We start from the raw sequence: 24,538 nt of genomic DNA on the forward strand, positions 1-24,538 counted from the left end.
AAGCATACTAGTTAATGGCTTTGTTATATATGCTGGCTTTTATACTCTATAGCTCAGTTGGTAGAGCATGAGATTCTCCATCTCAGGGTTGCGGGTTCAAGCCCCATGTTGGGCAAAGGATTTCTGCATTGCAGGGCATTGGACGAAATGTCCTTCATTGCCCCTTCCAAGTCCACAATTCAATGATTCTATACACTAGAGATTGGGATTCTCCCTTCCAGCCAGCTCATCTGACTGTGCACACAGTCCAGCTTCTTCAATACTTATGACTCAAGGCTATGAATGGCACTCCTTGTCCAGGCAGCCATCCATGGTTAGAATGTCAGACGAGGACTAGGGAGACCAGGGTTCCAATTCCCACTCGGCTATGAAGCTGAGTGACGTTGGGCCAACCACTGCTTCTCAGCCTAACCTACTTCACAGGGTTGTTGTGGGGATTAAACAAGGAGGGGGAGAACCATGTTCACCACCTTCAGCTCTTTGCAAAAAAAGGTGGGGTGTAAATGCAAAAAATAAAGCAGCCCACTTGTCCATATTTGGCTGCAATCCTGTCGAAAGGCATAGCTGGGCATAAAACCCATGCAAAGTGAATGTAGCTTACTTTTGAATAGGCAAGGATAGGATCACACTGTTTAACTAATTTAAACATATGCACATGTACAAGTTGCCCTTTAATTGGCACAGAGAGTAACAGGCTGAGTGAGAAAACAGGAGGCAGAAAACCCTCAACTTAAACCTATCCAGACAGTTTCACCCCAGCCAAGGGGCAACTCTCCTTGGAGAGCCAGTGTGGTGTAGTGGTTAAGAGTGGTAGACTAGTAATCTGGGGAACCGGGTTCACTTCCCTGCTCCTCCACATGCAGCTGCTGGGTGACCTTGGGCTAGTCAGACTTCTTTGAAGTCTCTCAGCCCCACTCACCTCACAGAGTGTTTGTTGTGGGGGAGGAAGGGAAAGGAGAATGTTAGCCACTTTGCAACTCCTTCGGGTAGTGATAAAGTGGGATATCAAATCCAAACTCCTCCTCCTCCTCTTCTTCTCCTCCTGAGCCACTTGGCAAAGCCAAGTCATGGAGCTGTTTGGGTTGAGTTTCCTTCTCGAGAGCAGCACACAGAACCCTCATTTCTTCTCTTGTACAACCTATAACTCTGCAAAGGCTTCAGACAGCTTCCATCTGAGAGGTTTTGACTGGGCATATCAGCAAATGGCAGGCCTCTGTACAGTTATCAGTGTTGTCACTTTTCTTTAAGCTTTGGCACAAATACAGATCAAACCAGAGAAGACTGCCAGTTTTCAGTTGTCCAGAGCAGCTGTCCAAGAGGCAAATCCTGGTGCCTCTCTGTGCATGCAATATTCTTCCCTTGCAGTTTTGTTTAAGGTTGGGGGGGGGGAGGAACCCTCATGTGGGTGAGGCTGGCTGGAGGAGAACAAGCCTGAGAGGCTATAAAGAACAGATGGCAGACACCCCACTGTGCTAACTCTAGCAATATTATAGAAGCAGCTTTGCCGTAATAGAAAATTGAAAGAAACTGCTAGGCCTAAAGTTAGTCTCGGCAGCCGTGCTCAGATTCACAAAAGATGAGGCACGATCGCTTACTTTCTCACCCATCTTGTGCGGGCCGACTCACATCACTGCTTCTGTCAAATCCATATCAGCTCCCGCTAAAGGGGAAGGCTCATGCCGCTATATTTCTTTGCCCAGCAACACTGCATTCAAGCTACATGGCCCAATTACAAGACACACTGTCAGAACTATCAACTCGTGGCTGTGTGCTAAAAGCCCTTGGATGCAGAATTACAGTCACTGGGGAATCTGTGTCCCTTCAGACATTATTCGATTCCAACATCGATCAAGAACAGACGGCCAACATTCAGGGGTGACAGGGATGGAAGGGCCGCAGGCTCCTCATAACTGCTTTTAGCAATTGTTGTAATCATAGGCACAAGAAGGCTTCATATGGTAATTGTTACATGGTTCAAACCAATCGCTAGATAAATCCATTTTTATGGGGATTTGCTCCAAATGGCATACTTCTTTGCCATAACAATGGGTTCAGCATTACAAGAGACATCCATAGATTCAGACCAGCCAGCTGCTATTGGGGGGACGGGAATGATCCTCAATATTAAGACTGATTTCCTCCATCCCACACTGCCTTTTTATTTAGGCATATTGAATGGTTCTGATAATTAAACTGATTACATATAAATTACCAAGATATCAATAGGGGTGGCTCTGGAGATAATACAAGCCGTAACACAGCAAACAGGCTCTCACAAAGAACATCAATTGAACTGCTTCCGATACCGTATTTTTCGCCTTATAGGACGCACTTTTCCCCCTCCAAAAATGAAGGGGAAATGTGTGTGCGTCCTATGGGGCGAATACAGGCTTTCGCTGAAGCCTGGAGAGCGAGAGGAGTCGGTGCGCACCGACCCCTCCCGCTCTCCAGGCTTCAGGAAGCTCTGCGCAACCCTCGGGAGACCAGCGGGACTTCACGCCAGGCTCCCAAGGGTTGCGCAGAGCTGCCTGCGCTCCCAGGTTTCCCACAGCCTGGGCTTCGCACAGCTCTCCGCAAGCCTGGGGAGACCGCCGCGGCTCCCTAGGCTTGCGGATAGCAGGCTGTTCTGGGGGCTGGGGTCGGGGGAAGCTCGGGCTTCCCCCGTGCCAGCCCCATGCCTGGGGGGGGGAATAAAAAAATTTCTTTATTCCCCCCCCCAAAAAAAAACCTAGGTGCGTCCTATGGGGTGGTGCGTCCTATGGGGTGAAAAATGCGGTACTTCCCAGGATGAAAATTAAGCATTTAATGTCACTCTATATAGTAAACTGATCAGGACAAAAAGCAAATGGAGGCACTGCCGTTGTGTCTCAAAAGTATGTCTGCAAGCTAAACTGGTAGATTTGTTTATCTCAAGCTTTAGTTGATCTTTGGGTGATGGCAAACTTTAATCAATGAGAAGAGTTAACGGCATACTTGTGCATGACTTGAAGCTACTTTGGTACCGGTACGTTGCTCTATTATTATGAAATTGCAGCTTAACAACAAATCATTGTTCCTTTTTTCTATTGATTTATTGCATCTATATATCCCATCCTCAAGTTGCTCAGACTAGTTTATGTGGTTCTTCCCCTCCCAATTCATCTTCACAACAAGCCAGTGATGTGAGTTCGGCTAAGATGTGTTGACTGGATTCCTTTGGGAGGAAGAGTGGGATATAAATGATCTATCTATCTCTAACAGAGTATTTAACCTTGTATAGTAAAATCCACATCTTTTTATTTCTGACATAATTTAAGAACAGATCAGGGAAAATCTGGATACAGTGGTACCTCGGGTTAAGTACTTAATTCGTTCCGGAGGTCCGTTCTTAACCTGAAACTGTTCTTAACCTGAAGCACCACTTTAGCTAATGGGGCCTCCTGCTGCCGCCGCGCCGCCGGAGCACGATTTCTGTTCTCATCCTGAAGCAAAGTTCTTAACCTGAAGCACTATTTATGGGTTAGCGGAGTGTGTAACCTGAAGCGTATGTAACCCAAGGTACCACTGTATTAACATACCTTAACTTTATTAGTTTTACTTTTTTTAACATGCTCTAGTGATGTGTAGATGTCTGGCTACTCAATTCAGATCTCATACCAAACCTGAGATTGCACTAGCCATTGTTCAGGATGCAAACGGCAGTCCCAGTTTCCAAGAATACAAGAGGGAAATCATGGGTTAGCACTGCTTATCTGGTTTAGTTTCCCCTCCTCTCAGCACTCTGCTTCATAAGTCCAAAAAACCCCACTCCTATACTCATGGTGCTGCAGCCTCCAGAGAAAGAATGATCGCTGTACTTCATCAGTTCAAACATTATGCCAAGCCACAGGCAGAACAAATAATAGTTTCCAATTCAGATTTGCTGGGTGAGCTCACACTGTGGTTTATCAATTCAAACAAAAACGCTACTAGAGTATAGCTCAACCTCCTCAGCCATGGCTGGATGCAATGCCTGAACTGAGCTGATGTGTGACCGAGGGTTGTCAAGGCTTCAGCCTAGATCTTCCTCTTTTATATTTAGGAGTGTTGGCAAACGTTACTGAATACTCATGAAGCACCTGGAAACAGCCGATAGCTGAAGAGTACCGGACTTTAGAACCATTTTGAATCAATTTCCTGCTTTGTGTGTGTGTGTGCCCCCGATGGCACCTGTCTGTAGCATCCAACCCTGTGGTGAAGCAAATGTTATTACACACACAACTGAATGGAAATGATGAGTAAAGCACACATCATTGTACAGCTGCGTGCTGTGGTCAGATGCTGCAGGAATCAATATGCCCATGGTGACAAATTCGTGGAAGCTAAGACTACTGATGGCTACTAGTCACAATACATAGTACTGCCAGGATCAGAGATGGTATGACTCATCGTAGCTGTTGCATTAACAGGAAAGTGCCCATTTCCTCTTGGGGGGCTTCCCAGAAGCATCTGCTTGGTCCCTCTAGGAACAGAATCCCGGATCAGAGGGTCCTTCCACCTCTTCTTAAACTACTCCAGGCTGTTGTTAACCAGCCCAAAGGCAGTTCGGTCTTTAGCTAGGTGGGAAGCTTGACGCCATTTACCGCCATCCTGGATTGTCCAATCTGCAACCCCCACAGCTGTTTATTTCTTTCCCCCATCCAAGCACTCTAACTTTCTTTCCATCGCCTTCCTTTTGTTACCAATCTCTTCTCTGGTGATCTTTCAAGGACTATACACAGGTCAGTCATGCAAAAACTGCACAGCTGGAAGTGTTTGAGACCGAGAAGGCTGTTGCTGAGCTTAAGTCTTCAGCCAGAGAGGCGTGCCAAGTAAGCACACACACACACACACACACACACACACACACACACACAGCTTTATGCAACACCCAAGAATGTAACAGCCTGTGATAGCAGGAGATCAGATGGGCTTTTCACATTTTTAAGTTGATACAACAGTTTCATAACTGAGTGTTTCCAAAAGACAACTAAAGGCAAAATGGAAGAGTTTCCTCCCTAACCCCACAGCCTATTGAATGTGCTATCACTTTACAGCATTCATTTTACTGTGCTGGGCTTGAGCTATCATAACCTATCGCTTATAATTTGTGGCACAGCTTCTAGACACCACCAACTAAGGGAATAGGTGAACTGCAAAGACCACAATTATATTCATCTTAGGCTCTCCTTCCTTATGCCATAATTAGGGATGCAACACTTAGGGATGAGGGCATGTGTCCAATTATATCTCCTATGGGATAACTGAGGGACGCGGGTGGTGCTGTGGGTTAAACCACAGAGCCTAGGACTTGCCGATCCGAAGGTCAGCGGTTTGAATCCCCGAGACGGGGTGAGCGCCCGTTCCTCGGTCCCAGCTCCTGCCCACCTAGCAGTTCAAAAGCTTGTTAAAGTGCAAGTAGATAAATAGGTACCGCTCTGGCAGGAAGGTAAACGGCATTTCCGTGCGCTGCTCTGGTTTGCCAGGAGTGGGCTAGTCATGCTGGCCACATGACCCGGAAGCTGTACGCCAGCTCCCTCGGCCAATAAAGCGAGATGAGCACCGCAACCCCAGAGTTGGCCACGACTGGAGCTAATGGTCAGGGGCCCCTTTACCTTTACCTTTATGGGATAACTGTGCAATGTACACACACACACACACACACACACACACACAGCCCCTGACTAATGGGCATACTGATAGCAAGAAATTTGCTGCAGTGGTTGGCTGGGTTGGCAAGAAGATTGCGGTGTTAAGACTGCAAATACCCTTTCAGCTGAGCCAGGATTCTTCCTGCCCCCATACCTGAAATCATAAATGTAGGGCAGGTATTTTGGCTTGGCCAAAATGTCCTGGCGGACCAAATGGGGAGGTCTGGCAGGCCAGAGGTTCCTCACTCCCAGTGCTGACAATACTGAGCTAGATTGGCTGTGGTCTTACTCAGTATAAAGCAGCTTTCTAGGTTCACGAAGTTTTTAGCCATTTAGGACAAGCGCTCCTACAAGCCCTCCAGGATGCTGGACAGCTCAGTCAGTAGAGCATGAGACACTTAATCTCAGGTTTGTGGGTTCAAGCCCCACATTGGACAAAAGATTTCTGCCTTGCAAGGTGGTCAAACTGGATGACCCTTGTGGTCCCTTCCAACTCTACAATTCTATTTAAGTGGCCAAATCTCTTCTACTTTACTTTCGGATCAGAAGCTTTTTTTTTTTTTAAGTTCGTTTTTCTTTTTGCCTAAGAAATAAAAGAGAAACAAAGAAAGTGTTGTACCCAGCTAGCAGCTTGACGAAGCAATGCTTGCAAGGTCCGAAAGAAAGGGGTTTTGTGTTTCCCTTTAGGTTATAAAACTCAATGAGATCGGCAGGGCAGAGCAGCACATTCCACAAAGCTATGTGTGGTTCTGTGGGCTTTGGGGAAAGAAGAAGCAAAAACAAGGGAGGAGGGGAAACGCAGCTAATCAGCTGAAACGGCTGAGCACAGCTAAAATCAGCTTGGACTCAGCAGAGACTGGAAAGTGGGGAGGGGAATAACTTACAAACTGGAGAATGGGAGAAATAGACAGGAGAGTCTAGCAAAGACCCAGAATGTATACAGATCTCTTTAGGAAGGGTGATGAGCAGCCAAGGTAACTGGTAGGGATGCACAAACAGCTCCATGTCCAGCTTAAAAATGGTCGAGGTTTTTGAGCCAGCATTGCTTGCAAACACTTCTGCAAATATTCGAAATGGATGCCCAAGGGGATTAAAAACCACAAGTGTCCCTCACAAATTAAGGCCTGGTTCTGGGAAAACAGCTGTTGCTGCAGGGAAGAACCATGTGAGGTGGACCTTAGGGCATGATGATCCCTTGGGGTGCATAGGATTTCGCCCACCCACTAGCAGTACCCCTTGCCCCAACACAAACTGATGGAGATATCAGGGGTAGTCAACGTGGTGCCCTCCAGATGTTCATCAGGCTCCCAAAACTCCCATCAGCCCCAGCCAACATGGCCAATGGTCAGGAATGGGAGCAGCATTCCATTGATATCTGGTTCCCCATTGTCAGCTTAATTTATATGCAGATTTAACTAGGCAACTGATGAATTACGCAACAGCCTGTCTGTTTTGCAGAAGTGTGACTGAAAAGGAGGCTGGGGGGGGTCAGAAATGGATTCCACTTAAAAAAGATATTTCAGCTGTAAGATTTCTGAGACTTACTTGAGGTATTTTGCCCTGGAGAACACTCACAAAGTTACCAGTAAAATAAATGCAACGTGGCAAACAATTGCATGTAGGTGTGGTCTTATTAACTAACATGATGTGCAAATAATGTTAACTACATGCAACAAGATTATGCCAACTAACTGATATCTTCCCAGTAGTTCAAGATAATTTTTTGAAGCAGGGCTAAGTGACCACTACCACTATGGTACTGTTAAATGAAACCTATCACACCTTCCCAGCTGCCTCCCAGACTTAAGTTTCCTTTCAGCAAAAGAGCCCTGGAGACATAAAACATTTTATTTTTTTTTACTATTTGCTATTATATAACATTTTTAGAAGTTTATTTGTTCAACCACAGGCCATAACAAACCTGACATAAATCTACATTAAATGAAACAAATAAGAAAATGTTTGGGAGAGCCACAACCACGCAACGCAATGTACGATGAAGAATGTGTTGTGATTTCCTCAAAGCCCGTGTAAAAGCAGACCCTTTCGGAGCGACTCTTGCTTGTTAAGTGGAAACAGAAAGATCAATTTCCTGCAAATTGCCCCTTCTAGTCCTCGTGCTCTCAGTTTCAAGACAACAAAATAAACAAATCACAGCAAGTTCTCAGTTCTCCGCCCACCTCCTGGAACATTATGAGATCTTCACACTAACACCCCAGGGAGCACCAAAAATGTGTAACTCAAAAACAGCCAATGTGGTGCTTTCCAGTTGTTGAAATCTGATTTCCATAACTTATGACCACTGGCCATGCTAGCTGGACATGATAGGAGCTGAACAACAGCTAGGGAGCATCATGTCGCCCTGCCAGAACAAATTCCACCAAGTCCTGCATCCTGTTCTCTCAAGTCCCTGGACATTCATCAGTTGCCTATTCATCATAATCAAAGTGGACAGTGCCATGGAAGAAGGGGATCTATTCCTGGTGGTTTGTGATAGGAGAAGGACCTGTTTTAGATACTTGTCAAGATATTCACAGGCAGAGACAGATTGCTTTGTTGAATGCCTCCAAGTACTGTTAGGTATACATGACATCTCAAATTAAAAGGTTCTATTGATGGAAATGGGATTAGCAGCCTGTGTCTTATTTTTGTCCTGTTCACCCTTCCTTCAAGAAGTTCAGGATGTGGCACGCTGTGTTCCCTGTTCTCACACACCGTTTTATCCCTCCCGGTGAGCTTGAAATGTAAGGCCAAGGCCAAGGGAGAAACCTTGGGCGAGGGAGAGACTCAAGGAGCTACAAGGCCAAACAAGGACTGGAGCCCCAGGGGTGATTCCAGCAAAACTCTACCCAGAATAGACCCAGTGAAATTAGTGGACCTTATAGTCACGCCCATTAATTTCAGTGGGTGTCCTCTGAGTAGTACTAACATTGGAAACAGTCCAATGGGCTGGATTCAAGGACTTCCACTAGCACAATGGGGCTTTCTTGCCCTCTCACCCCCCTGCATGTACCCCAAATTGGCTCTGGAAAGGATCAGAGGACACCCCCCCCAGAACAGTGTGCAGGAAGAGGAGAGGGGGAGCAGTCCATCTGGCAAGCTGAAATTCTTCCCAGTCTCTCTCTTCTACATTAAACTTCTTTTTTTCTTGAGCACCAAAGAATCACATCCCAGCTTAGCAGGAAATTCACTGAATGACACCCCCCCTTTTTTAATATTTAGAGGCATAAGCAAACAAGCACCACACGGCATTACAAAGAAAACCAATAATTGCTAAGCACTTCTGGTCACCATAGCAACAATAAACTAGTCACCTAAATGTAAGGAATACTAATAAAAGGAATACAGGGTTCTGAATTGAGAATTTTTAAATTATACCGTTCAGCATTAGATCAAAACCAAAAAAATGTCTAAATATTGAGAGCTGTTATGGCAAGCAACACAATCCTTTAAGTTAGAAAAAGACTTTCCCTTCTCTCTACAAACCTTAGGGTGGAAATGAACTAATTGCAACTCAAGAGTTGACCTACTGAAACAAACAAACCTAAGTTTGCCATGTCCATTGACTTCAGTGGGTCTCCCCTTGAGTAGGACAAGTACCAAAGATCACCCTAAAGCTATACACGATGGAAAGTTGGCTTTTCAAAAACATGATTTGAAGCTGGCCACAATTTCTAAACCTCAGGTCCACAACTATAGGGGCAGCAACGATGGGTGAGCCAACTATTCTATATCATCCTTCCCCAATCTAGTGTCCATTAATTGTTTGGTCTACAACTCACATCAGACCCATCCAGTAGAGATAAGACCATAAGAAGAGCCCCACAGGATCATGCCAATGGACCATCTATTCCAGCATCTTCTTCTCACAGTGGCCAACCAGATGCCTATGGGAAGCCTGCAAGCGGGTCTTGAGGGAAACAGCACTCTCCTCTCCTGTGATTTCCAGCAACTGGTATTCAGAAGCATATTGCCTCTGGCACTGGAGGCAGAACATCACCATGACAGTTAGTAGCCACAGGTAGCCTTATCCTCCATGAAAAACCAGTGTCGTGCAGTGGCTAGTGTGTCAGACTGGAACCTGGGAGACCAGGGTTCAAACCCACACTGGGCCATGAAGCTCACAGGGTGATTTTGGGCCTGTCACTGCCACTTAGCCCAACCTGCCTTGCAGGGTTGATGTGGGAATTAAATGAGGAGGGGGGAAACCATGTATTCCGCCTTGACCTCCTTGGAGGAAAGGTGGCACATAAATGTAACAAACAAATAAATAACATCCTTAAAGATGGTCGTTCTTAAGAATGCTTGTGCTTCCCCTGTTTGATTGCATTCAGGCTTGTCATAGACTTTTTCCAGATACAGTGGTACCTCGGGTTACAGACTCTTCAGGTTACAGACGCTTCAGGTTACAGACTCCGCTAACCCAGAAATAGTACCTCAGGTTAAGAACTTTGCTTCAGGATGAGAACAGAAATTGTGTGGCGGCTGTGCAGCAGCAGCAAGAGGCCCCATTAGCTAAAGTGGTACCTCAGGTTAAGAACAGTTTCAGGTTAAGAACGGACCTCCAGAACGAATTAAGTTCTTAACCCGAGGTACCACTGTATCTGACAACTAAACAAAGGTTTGGATATTATGCTAAGCCAAACTATGGTTTAGGGCAAGCATACAAGTGCAGGGGTTAAATAGGGAGGAGGTTGTGGCCGCCCCTTGATTGTTGTTCTGTTGCTGCATCAAACTGAACTAAGCCATGGTTTGGCTTATCGTATTGTCTGACCGTGGGCTTGTGGTTTACCTCTCTCTATACTAACCACAAGTAACAAGTCAAAGAATGAACCTTAGTTACAGCTTGTGGCCAGCGTGGAGAGAGCTAAACCACAAGCCCAGGTTCAGACAACATGCCATGCCAAACTACAGCTTAGCTCAGCTTGGCGCAACAATGAAACAACCAAGGAATGTTTGTGCTAAGTCATGGTTTGGCTCAGTGTGACAGGTGAACCAGGCCAAAATTTATTTCAAGTGATAAATAAAAGGAAGGTGTGATGGGATGATGAGCTGCTTGTGCGTAAAATCCTGATCCCTCAGAGTTTGGCTAAGTTCCCAAACCTCTGTCTGTGATGGAGCTCCTTAAGCGTGGCTCCATCAATCGCTCGTTGAATCGGACAGTGGGCGTTTACGGAACTTCTTCCAGCATAAAAGCTCCTTAACGGAAACACGTCTTCTGGACTCTCGGCGTGACAGTTTCCGCCGAGGAGTGGGTGTTCCTAGGGGAGGTCCTGAAACCCCCCCACTGTTCTCGCTAGAAGTATCTCTGAGCTCTCCCTCCGACTCACTTTCCCTTGGAACTCCACTTCTCCCCCTGCTGGTCCCCTCCTCCGCTGAGTGGTCTCTCTCACCCTCCATGAGCCCTTTCACCTCCTTCGTCTCAGATGACAGTTCCCTGACATCCACCTCCCCTCCAGGGCCCCCTTCACCCCCTTCCCTCCCCTCCTCTGCGGGAGGCGAGGGAGCAAAACCCCTGAAGGAACCTCCCTCATCTTCCGAAGTTTCGAACACTTCCCTCCACCTTTTGCTGTTCCCGGTTTCCAAGTACTCCTCCTCCTCGGAGTCGGTACCTCCTTCCAACTCCGATTCCCTGAATCCCTCCAGTTCCTCCTCATCGTCGGTGGTGCCAAAGTACTCCCTTCGGAACCTCGCTACTGGCTGAGGTTTCCTGGGGAACCTTTGGTGGAACGTTTCGATCAAGACCTCGTCATGGACCTCCTCTGCCTTCACCCAGGTGTTTTCTGACTCTGGTTCCCCTTCCCACGCGACCAAATACTCCACCTGATTCCCCTTCCACCTGGAGTCGATGATTTCCGCCACATAGTTGCGGCTTTCCCTTTCTTCTATGGCTGGCCCCCGTGTGGATACCCCTTCACCTTCCCCCCGGTATGGTGACAGTAATGACCTGTGGAATACTGGGTGCAGTTTCATGTGGTTCGGTAACCGGAGTCTGAAAGCCACTGGGTTGATCTGTTGGATGACCTCAAATGGTCCCAATCTTTTGGGTCTCAATTTCTTGCAACCCCCCTTGTACGGCAACCCTTGGGTTGATAGCCAGACCCGACTCCCCACCCTAATTGTTTCACCTTCCCTTCTGCTCTTGTCTGCCTGCCTCTTATATTCTTCTTTGGCCCTTTCTAAGTGGTGTTGGAGTTGACAATGGATCGCTTCCATTTCTTCTACAAAAAGTTCAGCGGCCGGAACACTCCATCTCTCTCCTCCTTCCCCTGGAAACGCCCTGGGGTGGCACCCATAATTAGCCAAAAATGGGCTCATCCCGGTGGACACATTCTCTGCATTATTGTAAGCAAATTCCGCTAGTGCCAACTTTTCGACCCAATCGTTTTCTCTGTCATTGACATAGCACCTCAGGTATTGTTGAAGGATACCGTTTGCCCTCTCCGCCTGCCCATTGGTCTCAGGGTGCCTGGCAGTCGAAAAGTTGACCTCTACGTGCAACAAGCTCATAAGCTTCCTCCAGAATCTGGACGTGAACTGTTTCCCTCTGTCGGACACCAGCCTCAAGGGGGCGCCATGCAGCCTAAAAATATGTTCTACAAACAATTTCGCTGTCTCTTCCGCCGTGACTGCATGTGAGCAAGCTACAAAGTGACCCATCTTAGTTAACTGGTCTACTACGACTAGTATGGCGGTTTTCCCCTGGGATTTGGGCAGATCAGTCATAAAATCTATCGACACCGCCTCCCACGGTCTTTCTGGTGTGGGTAACGGTTCTAATAAACCCGCTGGTGCCCGCCTTTCTCCTTTGGCTCTATGGCATTGGTCACACCTTCTCACATACTCCCGTACATCCTCCCTCACCTTGGGCCACCAAAACTCCCTGGTCACCAACCACATGGTCTTGTGTTGCCCAAAATGCCCCGCTGTGGGATTGTCGTGCAACTGTTTGAGTACTCTCCCCCTCAATTCCCCTTCGGGTATATATAGTGCCCCTTTGTAATACAATGCCCCGTTTCTTTCTTCAAAACCTCCGGGGTCTTCTCCCTCTCTCCTTAAACCTCTGAGCTTATCCTGGGCGTACTCATCATTGACCGTCCCCTCTACCAGTTCTCTTTGCCCCACCCAGGCCGCACCACACACCCAGTGGTCCTCTGGGATAATATGTCTCTCTTCTGGCGCTCCCTCCCCCTCCAAATATTCAGGTTTGCGAGAGAGAGCGTCCGCTCTGATGTTTTCTGGACCTGGCACGTAGCAGATTTCAAAATGGAATTTGGAGAACTCCTGGGCCCATCTCACTTGTCGTTGGTTGAGCACTCGTGCTGTTCTCCAATACTCCAAATTCTTGTGGTCCGTACACACTTGCACCTTATGCTGTGCGCCAATTAGTAAGTGTCTCCATCTCCGGAACGCTTCGTGAATGGCGAGTAGTTCTCGGTCATATACCGTGTAGTTCCTCTCGGATTTGTTCAGCTTACGCGAAAAGAAGGCACACGGTCTCCATTCCGACTTATTGCTCCCTGGCTGAAGCAGCACTGCCCCCACCGCCCGGTCTGAGGCATCAGTTTCCACTCTCATGGGTTTTTGTAAATCCACATGCAGGAGCTGTTCTTCCGAAGCGAATGCCTTTTTCAATTCCTCAAAAGCGTGCTCCGCCTCTGCCGTCCAAACGAATTTCTTCTTGCTGCTTAGACAGTCCGTGATGGGAGCCGTTAAGTGGGCAAAGTTCTTGATGAATTTACGGTAAAAGTTCCCAAACCCTAAGAACCTTTGCACATCTTTTTTGGTTTTTGGTGTCTTCCATTCCAGCACCGCCTGGACCTTGCCTGGATCCATGGCTAATCCCTTGTCTGATAAGCGGTACCCCAGGAATTCCACCTCCTTGGTGTGGAACTGACACTTCTCCAATTTCACCCACAACTGGTTTGCTTGCAGCTGGCTCAGCACTTCCCTGACATCCTTCACATGCTGCTCCTCATTCTCCGAATATATCAGCACGTCATCGAGGAATGCCACGCAATTCTTGTAGAGCAAAGGTCCCAGTACATGGTTCATGAGCGATTGAAAACAGGCGGAGCCTGATTGCAATCCGAATGGCATAACGCGATATTCGAAAGCCCCTAGGGGGGTGAACATCGTTGTCTTCCATTCATCCCCCTTCTTTATTCGTATCAGGTTGTACGCTCCTCTCAAGTCCAGTTTCGTGAATATCTTTCCCTTCCTCACCCTGGTCAAAATGTCATCAATCCTGGGCATGGGGAAAGTCACTGGTTCTGACACGGCATTCAGGGCCCGGTAGTCCACGACCAATCTCGGTTTATCCGTGTTTTTTTTGTCCACAAAAAACACTGGACTGCCCCCCACCGCTCTGGACTCTCTGATGAAACCTCTCTTCAGGTTTTTGTCAATAAACTCCCTCAACTCCTGCATTTCCCTGTCTGACATGGCGTACAGCTTGCCCACGGGTAGCTGGGCCCCAGGGACCAGGTTAATCTGGCAGTCAAAGTCTCTATGCGGTGGTAGTTTATCTGCTTCCCTTTCGCTGAAGACCTTGCTCAGGTCAGCGTATTGTTTGGGCACCTTCCCTTTGTTCGCCACTTCCGTCCCTGCTATGGAGGCTTTTGCCCCTTCTGGCACCTTTCCCTCTTTGCAGTGTTCCAGGCAATGTCCTGACCCAAAGGACACCACTCTCTGATGCCAGCCCACTAGCGGGTCATGCAACGCTAGCCAGCTCATTCCCAAAATGACTGGCGCCCCTCCCAGGGTGGCTACATTGAACGCTATCCTTTCGGTGTGCCTTGCCACCCTCATAACCATTGGGACGGTCTGTAGGCTAACTTCTCCCCCCAACAGCTCCCTCCCATCGATCGTGGTGACTTGCAGGGGGTTGCTTAAAGGGAGTGTCTGTATCTGGTGTTCCGCTGCAAACTCCTTGCTCATAAAATTACAGGAGCTGCCTGAGTCTAACAGCGCCTTGGTCTTTAGTGGGTATCCGTTTGCCAGCTCTAGCAACACCTCTATTACTAGGGCTGGTCTTGGAGGTTCCGGAGTGGGCACTTTTACTGCTCCTTGGCCTGTCTGCAGTGCCCTGACAGAGGCAGACAGGCGTTGGCTTTTACTGGCTCCTGGACTTCCTCCTCCTTTCCCCCAACAGCCCCTGCCATCCCTTGCCATTCCTTTCTTTGCGGGCAGACTCTGGCAAAGTGACCTGGCTGCTGGCAGAGGTAACATTTCTTGGCGCTCTTTCCCTCCTTCTTCCTCCCTTCACTGGGATTTGAAACTGCGCGCGCGCGCGCTGTTCCAACTTCCATCGGCTCTCCGGGCGGGAAACTTGGCTCTGGAATCTCTGGAATGCGGAAATCCCTCCAACGCTCTCCTTTCCCCTCCCGCTTCTCCAAGGCTCTTGCCTCCTGGCGCGCTCCAATGGTCAGCGCTGATTTGGTCAGCTGGTCCATAGACTCCGCCCTGGGCGCCCGGGAAAGTTCGTCTTTCACCGCCGAAGAAAGCCCCTCTTCAAATAGCATTTGAATGGGTTCCGCCGATAGGTCCCACCCCAATCTATGTATCAACATTGTAAACTCAGTCCAGTACTCACGAACCGATCGGCTCCCCTGTTTGCAAGCCATCAATTGTCTGCGTACCAGTCCCTGTTCAATCTCGCTGGAAAACATCAAATCCATGGCGCGAAAAAACTTCCTCGCGTCCTTCAGCATGTCACTATTCCCTGCCATCAGGGGCCTGACCCAGTCTCTCGCCCCTCCTTCGAGATGGCCAATCACAAACGCCACTCGCGACGCCTCATCGGGAAAGTCATTAAACTGCAGTTCAAGAGCATACTGCATCTCTGTCCTAAAGGCTTGGTAGTTCCTGGGGTCCCCCCCAAACTTCTGCACCATTCCTGGCATCTTTCTTGCTAGTGTAGCGCCTTTTGCCTTTTCTGCATCCTGCGCCCTCCTTTCTTCTAGCCTCGCCGTTTGCATTGCTAGCTGGAGTTCCAACATTCTGTACCTTTCTTCCAGAGTTGGACCTCCTCCAGCTCCTCCTGCTCCTCCGGCTCCGGCTGGGTCACTCATGATGCCTCTCTGCACAAGCTGCTTTCAGGGACTGTCCGATTGCTGTGATGGGATGATGAGCTGCTTGTGCGTAAAATCCTGATCCCTCAGAGTTTGGCTAAGTTCCCAAACCTCTGTCTGTGATGGAGCTCCTTAAGCGTGGCTCCATCAATCGCTCGTTGAATCGGACAGTGGGCGTTTACGGAACTTCTTCCAGCATAAAAGCTCCTTAACGGAAACACGTCTTCTGGACTCTCGGCGTGACAGTTTCCGCCGAGGAGTGGGTGTTCCTAGGGGAGGTCCTGAAACCCCCCCACTGTTCTCGCTAGAAGTATCTCTGAGCTCTCCCTCCGACTCACTTTCCCTTGGAACTCCACTTCTCCCCCTGCTGGTCCCCTCCTCCGCTGAGTGGTCTCTCTCACCCTCCATGAGCCCTTTCACCTCCTTCGTCTCAGATGACAGTTCCCTGACAGAAGGGCATGTGCAATACACAAGGAGGGGAGAGGGAAAAGGCAGCAGACCCATATGTTTGAGCCAGTGAGTTCATTTTTCAGATATTTGCAACTGTTTGTGGCAATTCACATCTCCGCTGAACATGATCTATAACCTGTTTGGGTTTCCTCAGGTAACAAGAGGACTTTGCAGAAATGAAGCCAATACCAGACTTATCCTCCTGGTTGATAGGAAAGACAGACTAATACATCTGGAAAAAACACAGACTCAGAAGGGTCTCTCCTTCACCTCTTTACTGTTACAGATTACAGATTCTCCAATCAATAAAACTCCAGATGTCCAGAACAGAGACGCTACAATATATTCTTTCATTACCGGACAATCAAACCCCATCAAGTTACTAACTAGAAGATTAATCTTCTGATTACTTCAGAGCTCAGGACAGCAGCCAAGACCCTGATTTTCAATATGTTTCTACATGAAGGTTCTACTTGGGATCTTGTCCTGCCTTCAAAAAGATAGAAGCGCCTTACTGTAGCCATTCACTCATCTTAGGACAACCAGCTATGCTAATCTACAATGATTTGTACTGTTACAGAGCTAGAGAGCAGCATCAGGATTCAAACCCTCACTAAAATGAGACAAGAAATACATATCTGCTGTCGTCAGGTGACTCCAGAGCTAAATCTGGATTTCAGCAGTTAACAAAGGCTGCACCTCAAGTTGGCTTAAGAGACATAGCCTAGAGTTGCACTTTTTCCTCACAAAGATGTTGAGTCGGCAGATTTTTGTTGTAGGGAATGAAGGGCGGGGAGAGAATGACAGAGCAAGCACCTGCAATTAATCTGTTAAGGGAGATAAAAGCACGAATTTCTAGTGTGAGCAGATAGGCTGGCACATTCGTGTGTTTTTATCTGGGACCAGTATTCCAATCTGCAGGCAGATTAGGTCTGTTCCTAAGGATCCTGGCAAGCTGCCAGCGAAGACTATTCTCCCAGGTGCCTCCGTGTTCCAACACAGCTGGTATCTCTGCAAAGCATATTGGCATAGCCAGGAAAGGAGCTACAGAATAGGACAGGAGTGGGAAACTTCAGGACTGGGAACCAGGTGCATTTCTGCAGGAGACTCCATCCAGCCCTTGGGATTCTGCCCCTCTCAACAGCCGTGTTCAAGTGCTTCTACCTGGAATAGTGGTAACTTGATTCTCAAATGCCCTAGTTCCTAAACACCAAAAACCCAGAAGTGTTCTGGTTTTCGAACATTTTTCAGAAGCTGAACATCTGATGTGGTTATCGGCTTTTGTTTCCTGGGCGCCTGCACCAATCAGAAGCCACACCTTGGTTTTTTAACATTTCAGAAGTCAAACAGACTTCCGGAATGGGTTACATTCGAGAACCAAGGAACCACTGTATCTGAAGCTTTTGTTTTTGCTATTTATTTTGCGTTTTTGTTTTTGAGGCTTTTCAGTTAATTTGTTTTTGAGACTGTGTGGAACCCAGTTCAGCTATTGACTGATTGATTGATTCTGTGACTGCGGAAATGTATAAAAGCCCCCCATCCAAACAATGACTACTATCAGTGCTGGTAAGAAGAAGAAAAAATATTTTTTTATCATCTACAATACTGTCTTATTTATTTGACAGTACAGTACATCGATTATTGCTTTCATTTTATGGATCCATGGTCTCATTAGATAGTAAAACCCATGTTAAACTGCTTTTTTAGGGGTTGTTTTTAAAACTCTGGAACGGATTAATCTATTTTGCATTACTTTGTATGGGAAAGCGCACCTTGGTTTTGGAAGAGACTTCTGGAACGGGTTAAGTTTAAGAACCAAGGTACTACTGTATGTTACTGAATGGGGGGAAATGCCTGGATGGAGAGATGTGTGGCAGTGTGCAAAGAAAGCTCAGACTTTTCCTTAGCTGAAATACAGACACCTGTTCAAAGGTCCGAAAGTCACATCCATTGCTCGGCATCCTTTCTGCCTCTGGCATGTGGCCCCCAGACACTTGTCGACAAGCGAATGTGGCCCTTGGGCTGAAAGAGATTCCCCATTCCTGGTACAGAACAGAAATGTGCTAGCGTGATTGCAAGTAGTATAGAGCACTTGTTTTGCCCAGCATTCTGTTAATTTAAACTATCTTAAAATATTAGTCACCACCACAGATCCTCTGGGTTGCTCCTTGCTTCAGGGAACCTGGGGAGCATCACCAGGAAGATTATTCACCTGTGCACTGCACAGGAACAGAGTGAACCAAGGATCCTGTTGGTAAAAGTTCAGAAGTGAAAAGGGCAGGGATCCTCAACATCTCAGCCCATCCGCAATGCAGCCTGCTTACCTTCCAAGACCACTTCCTTGCCAGTCTTCTTCAGTGCTTGCACTGCCTCATCATGTGTCGCATCAGAGAGGTCACCACCATTGACGGAAAGGATGGCATCTCCTACAAACAGGGCCTCCGTCTGATCTGCAGCCAGCCCCTTAAAAATCTTGGAAATCAGAATGGGCATTTTGTTTTCCCGGCCACCTTGAAGTAAAAGCAGAAAAAGGAAAACAAGTCAGGTGTTGCATTTCAAAGAATATGAGGATGAGGAGTGGAGACCCTATGCATTCCCCGTCATCCCTAACCACTGGCCATTCTAGCTGGGGCTGATGGGAGCCCAGCAACATCCAGGATGCCACAGCTTCCCAGTCCTGCTGTAGAAAAGAGCAACACATGGCTTAACAAAATATTCAGTGTGCAAGATTTCTAAACCCCCAACTGGTACACTAGTAAAAGGAAAGAAGATAGAAGTTACCTGTGCAGTTTTTTGCTTCATTTTAAGAGATGCCATATTGCACAGTATTTTATAAGATTATCACTCTAGACTGTGCCCCATGGACCAATTCTACAATTATATTAGTATGTTTATAGATCAATGGATCAGCAACAGCTGCATACAGATGCCCTGTAGTTTGCAGCAATCAAATCATTTATATGTTGCTGTGGGCAAAATATAAATGAATTATGCATTTATTCCAAAGATTTATATGCAAAAATATCCCCTCTCCTAAGACATTTGGGGCCAATAAATCAACCCTAGCAGCCACTGGCTTCAGTGGAAAAAATGCTGGTTTTCATTTGCAATAAAAAAACAACATATTTTAAAAGTTTCAAATTATTTGAAGAGTGTCCTGTGGACATGAAGCTCAAGAATAATGCACTTGAATATTGCTCAGAGTCACTACCCCGTACCAGCTAAACAGAATGGTATCTCTTTAAGAGCAGGGTGGAAAACCTGTGGCTCTTTAGCCAGTGGTGTAGCGTGGGGGGTGCAGGGGGGGCCGGCCGCACCGGGCGCAACATCTGGGGTTAGGGCAAATCCATGGGTTAGGGGGCGCAAATCCACGGGTTAGGGGGCGCAAATTACTTGCCTTGCCCCGGGTGCTGACAACCCACGCTACGCCACTGTCTTTAGCTGTTGCTGGACTCCAACTTCCAGCATCTTTGACTATGCTGCATCCAATAATATCTGAAGGAACACAAGCTTTGAGTCAATGGTCAAACTCCAATAGTCGAGGGTATTACATGTTTCGAATGTACCCTCATTTTGAAAAGCAAAAAAAACTCCCCACAGACAGAAAGATAGCATGCTAATTTTACATGCATAATGTAATTTAACAATGGGGTCCACAAGTTAATTTAAAGGCTATAAATGCATGTCTAAATTTTACACGAATGTATTTTAGCTTTTTATTGAAAGGATCAACATAACAAGTGAGGACACCTGTGCATTAAGCAACTACACTGCCAAGAAATCCAGATTAGTAGATCTCATGCAGTCATGAAGTTCAACCTGCATGATCTTCAAGTCATTTAATGCTGCTAAAGGGATTTCAGAGCAGCAGCTGCATTCATTGGTTGCAACAAAAACAAAATGCATTGTTGCACCTTAAAGACAAACAGATATACTGCAGAATATAAATCTTTGAGATTGGAGCCTACTTCATCAGATGCATAAGCCTGGATAATGTCGGCTCCTCCACCTTACACTGCTACTTAAAGGCCAAATAAAAATGTTACTAATGGATGTAGTCATAAATCTCCTTCTTATACAATTGCCATTGCAGGAAAAAACCAGAGACCTGCTTTCTCCACAAGAGGTGTTGTCTCCCCCAATTCTGAAGGTCAAACAAAGGGTCCTGAATCTTCAAGTTTATGCCCCCATGGATCTCCCATTACTCACGGAATCGTGTATCATGCTTTGTTACATCTTTGGCACTTTTGACAAGTGAGACTTGAATTTTTGACATTTATAATTCCAGTGACTGGAATGCATATTTGATTTGTAAAAGTGCCCCTGTCCTGCTTTCTAGACCTACAAGAAATGAACTCCCTAGACTAAAAAGTATGTGAGAACATGGCCTACTTTTCTGATGCAAAAGTATGCTTCCATCTAGCCCAACTGCAGGCATGCATTCTACCAGTAAATACACAACTAAGAAATAAAGAATGTACATGGCAAATGTCTCAGTTTCTAGATCTCTCTGCAGTTTCAATTTTCAAGCCATCATTTATCATACAAGAGGTTTTCCAGGATCTAGCCTTGGCTGTTTGACGGTGCAATCCTGTACACATCTACTTAAGAGTTAAGCCCCACTGAGATACAATGGGACATAGTCCAAAGTAAAGGTGTTCACATTTGCAGCCCAAATCCTTATTAGAGGCTAGGGTTGACAAGGCAGCTGTATGTGATGGAGGGCAAAGCTTTGCATCAACTCACATGGCACAGGTAGTCACAATGGGAGGACTTCAGTTATGCCAAAAATGCCACCAGAACTAACTTCAGGCGTCCCAGAATTTCCACTTGCGTGGCATTTCTAGGGTTGCAGAGAACACTACCCAGTTCTTAAGGTGGGGTAGGGGACCCTGTGGCTCTTCAGATGCTATTAGATTCCTAACTAATAGCCTAGTAAGGGTAAGGGAATATTGCATATACAAAGCTGGGCTCGTGTAGTTGCGAGTAAGTATTGGACAGTTTGCTTGGTATTATTAGACAACTGACATCTTCCATTTGATGGGACTGTTCATAATGTGTCTATAAAGCACATACATGGGTGTTGAAAGTTTCTGAAGCCGAAGTGCACAGAGATGCTCTACAGCTGAGCACTGAGGAGTCCCATTACTAGAAAGTTGGGATTTTATACAGCCACAAAGTTAATCTACACAGTTTTCAGGTCATTCAGGCTGCAATCCTATACCTGGGAGTAAGTCCCAGTGAGCATAACAGAACTTATTTCTTGGTAAACATGTATAAGACTGCATTGCCAGGGTCACTTCACACCCAAAGTTTTTTTTACCCTACATGTAAATCATCTCTGCATCATCTTCCTATGAAGTGGCTCTTCAGATACCACATACAATTCAGTACTAAGTGGCTGAGATTGGAAGCTCAGTTGTCAGCCAAGTCAATTTTTGTTGCTTATATGGTCAAAGGCCTTTGCAGTACTGATGTCTTGTAAATCTAATCAATTGGTTGTCTCCAACTGTGTTTTACACAGAGTAGCCTCATTGAAATTAACACAAATGTTCATCAATTTCAACAGATCTGCTCTGAGCAGGAGTAACACTGAATACAATTCTGTTTGCATTCTGCAACAATCTAAATTGAGAAGAAACATTTGTGTTGATACTATGTTGTGTTGATTACAATGTTGCTACTAATGGTATCAGGATCAGATAGCTATGTTGGTCCAGCAGACTACAAATTCACAGGGTCTTATTTTTTTTAAGTCACTTATTAATTAACCAGCGTTCCCAATGAAGCATGCAAACTCTGAGCAACACAGAATGCCTTCTCCACTTGGTTGTGCAATAAAATTCTTAGAAAACGTTCAGTTAGCACGTTCGTGAGATGCCTGGATTGGACCTACAGGAAGAATGCAAGACTCTTCGAGGTCCCTACCACCACGTTCCCAACTTTAACACCGTTCCAATTCCTTCGGGGCAGCTAAGCAGCTCCCGAAGCGGTTGCAATTAATACCTCCCGCTTCATCAGATCTGAAATGGAGACTTCCCCCCAGAAGCTTATGCGCCCCAGTCCCTCCGAGCTTTTTTCCTTTTGAACTGACTTCGAAGGACATGTTTGCAAGAGCCCCGAAGTGGCGAACACACGGCTCAAGTTTGCCCAGTGTCATCTCCGCCACCGCAGGGGCAAGACAGAGGCGAGGCGATTGCCGAGTGCCCAAAAATAGCCACTCCCGCAGCCGGCGGAGGCAAACTCGGCTCTGGAGAGAAATGCAGGTTCCTTCCCAAGTCTGTCCGGGCGCCCGGGGCGAACAGCAGGTTGAGAGCGAGAAAAAAGTGGAGAGCAAAAGCGAAACTGCTCAAACTGGCGAGCCACCGGGTCCTCTGGCTCTTGCCCCCCGTCCCGTCCCTCGCCCCTGACCTTTGATACTGATGCCGAGCCCTCCGACGTCCTGCTTGACGATCCGCACGGTGCGCTTGATGTTGGCGAGGGAGTCCGGGACAGGGGCGCCCGGCTCGCCGCCATTCAGCTGCACGGGGCTGGGCGGCGGCTGCAGCGGCTCGTCGGCGCCCTTGCTGCTGGGGCTGACGCTCAAGAAGTCGTCGGAAAGGGTGACGAGCACCCGCAGCCACTGCTCGCCCGGCGCCCGCAGCTCCAGCAAGCCGCTCTTGGGAGCTCTCCGGCCGGCCGCCATCTTCAGCGCATTCCTCGGCTAGCCGCCGCCACCGCTACTGCGCCGCCGCCTCCGCCGCCGCCTGCCTGCCTGGAGTGGAGCCGGGACGCGCAGCGAGAAGCCACCGGCCGGGCGGACGGGCAGCCGAGCGAGCAGCCACCGCCCGCCACTGCCCCGCCTCCGGAGCCGCCCCCGGACCCTCCTCTCCAAGCCCGGGGGGAGGGACCCGCCGGCACATGGCCCATCGGCGCTTGTCTGGCGACGCCCCGTCTGGAGAAACACCCCAGACTCATTTCGCGCAGGCCCGGAAGCCGCCCCGGCCAAAGGAGAAGGCGTGGAGAGAGGGCGTCTCGGAAAACTGCCCCCGATCCAGACCTGACCGTCCGCCGCACGCTTTCTCAGGCGACCTGGATATAACGGGCATCAGCTGCAATTCAGGCTCCGCTGCTGCCCACATTAGGATTTTCGGATCAGTGCGGAGCCCTAAACGGAGCAGCGCTGGCCCTTTGAAATATGTGGCTAAATCTAAGGGATTTAACCTTAGCTCTAGCATCTAACCTTAAGACCCTTTAAGACTGGAGTCTACAATCACCTGACTGCACCACTGTGCAGGGCCCCAGCACTGTAGCTGCATAGTAGGATGATATTCAGCAGGTAACATCTCCCACAATTTTGCATTTCCATGTGGGGAAAGGCTTTACCTGTTGATTTTTACTTATTTATTTTTAAAGGCATGCTGGTGAGGGTTCCTCCAGATAACTAATTTATTCTGTAAGTATCCTGATTTGTTTGCACAAAGCATATGCGGAGGTTAGATTATATCCATCTTCTTTTTTTTTAAGTGTTCAATCTGATTTGTTTGTGGGGTGTTTATACGACTTCATGTTAAACCTTCGTGCTACACTTTTCCATGCATTTCCTGGTTTTTTTTCTTCTGGTTTTTTTCTTCCTAAAGCAGATTTATTGTACCACAGTGGCAGCTTTAAATCCACTTTAATTCTGCAAAGCAACATTTCCCGGTGCAAACTTGAATCCCTCTCATGCTAGCCTTTCAGAGAAGCCCTGTTACTCTGGCAGAACAGAGCACCTCCTAAGCAGAGGGAGATCACCGTTGGATCTTTTTTGTTGCCTTTCTTGGCTACACTGCTGTAGGCAGACGCCTGTCTCTTTCAACATTTGTCAGATGAAAATAGGCACACTTGTTTTACATTACTAAGCACAAGAGTAGCTTTCCACTGTGCCAAAGCAAGTGTCAAGTGCAAGTGATTTCAGTCAGGTCCCATGGCTGACGCACCCTACTGAATAATTTTTCAGTTTCAGAATATACTTTCCCCTACCATCTAAAAAATAACAGTGATAGGGGGCAAAATATATCAGAAACATCTGAGAGCCAATGTTGTGGCCACACTCCTCCATAGACCACACCTCTCTGGTCCTGTTTTCACACTGAGTGTTTTTGCCTGCCTGACATATGTCCTTCAACTCTTGGGATGCTTTGTGCTTGCCTGGATGGAGAATAGAGAGAGGGATGTGTAGAAACTAGCCTACCCAACAAAGGTGAAGTTAACATTCATTGATCTGCCCAGTCTTGCCCAGCCCCCACTGGCATACGGCCCTTGAAAGGTTGCCCAGAAAGGATTGTGGCCCTCAGGCTGATAATGATTCCCCGGTCCTGTTGTTAGTTCACAATATTGTGATAACAA

General features: G+C 47.4%; 1 protein-coding gene across 1 annotated transcript in view; it reads right to left on the bottom strand.

Moving 5' to 3' along the window:
• SNTA1 (syntrophin alpha 1) overlaps positions 1 to 23,044 on the bottom strand; it is a 66,586-nt gene extending 43,542 nt beyond the window's left edge. Inside the window, exons 1-2 of the mRNA XM_083618852.1 lie at positions 22,583 to 23,044; positions 18,496 to 18,681 (exon numbers count right to left, since the gene is read on the bottom strand). Coding sequence (XP_083474978.1) covers positions 18,496 to 18,681; positions 22,583 to 22,856 — 460 coding nt within the window. The 5' untranslated portion in view covers positions 22,857 to 23,044. The remainder of the gene's footprint in view (positions 1 to 18,495; positions 18,682 to 22,582) is intronic.
• Between the last annotated feature and the right edge of the window lie 1,494 nt (positions 23,045 to 24,538).

This window comes from Podarcis filfolensis, assembly GCF_964270895.1.
Source record: "Podarcis filfolensis genome assembly, chromosome: 6".
Taxonomy (NCBI): Eukaryota; Metazoa; Chordata; class Lepidosauria; order Squamata; family Lacertidae; genus Podarcis; species Podarcis filfolensis.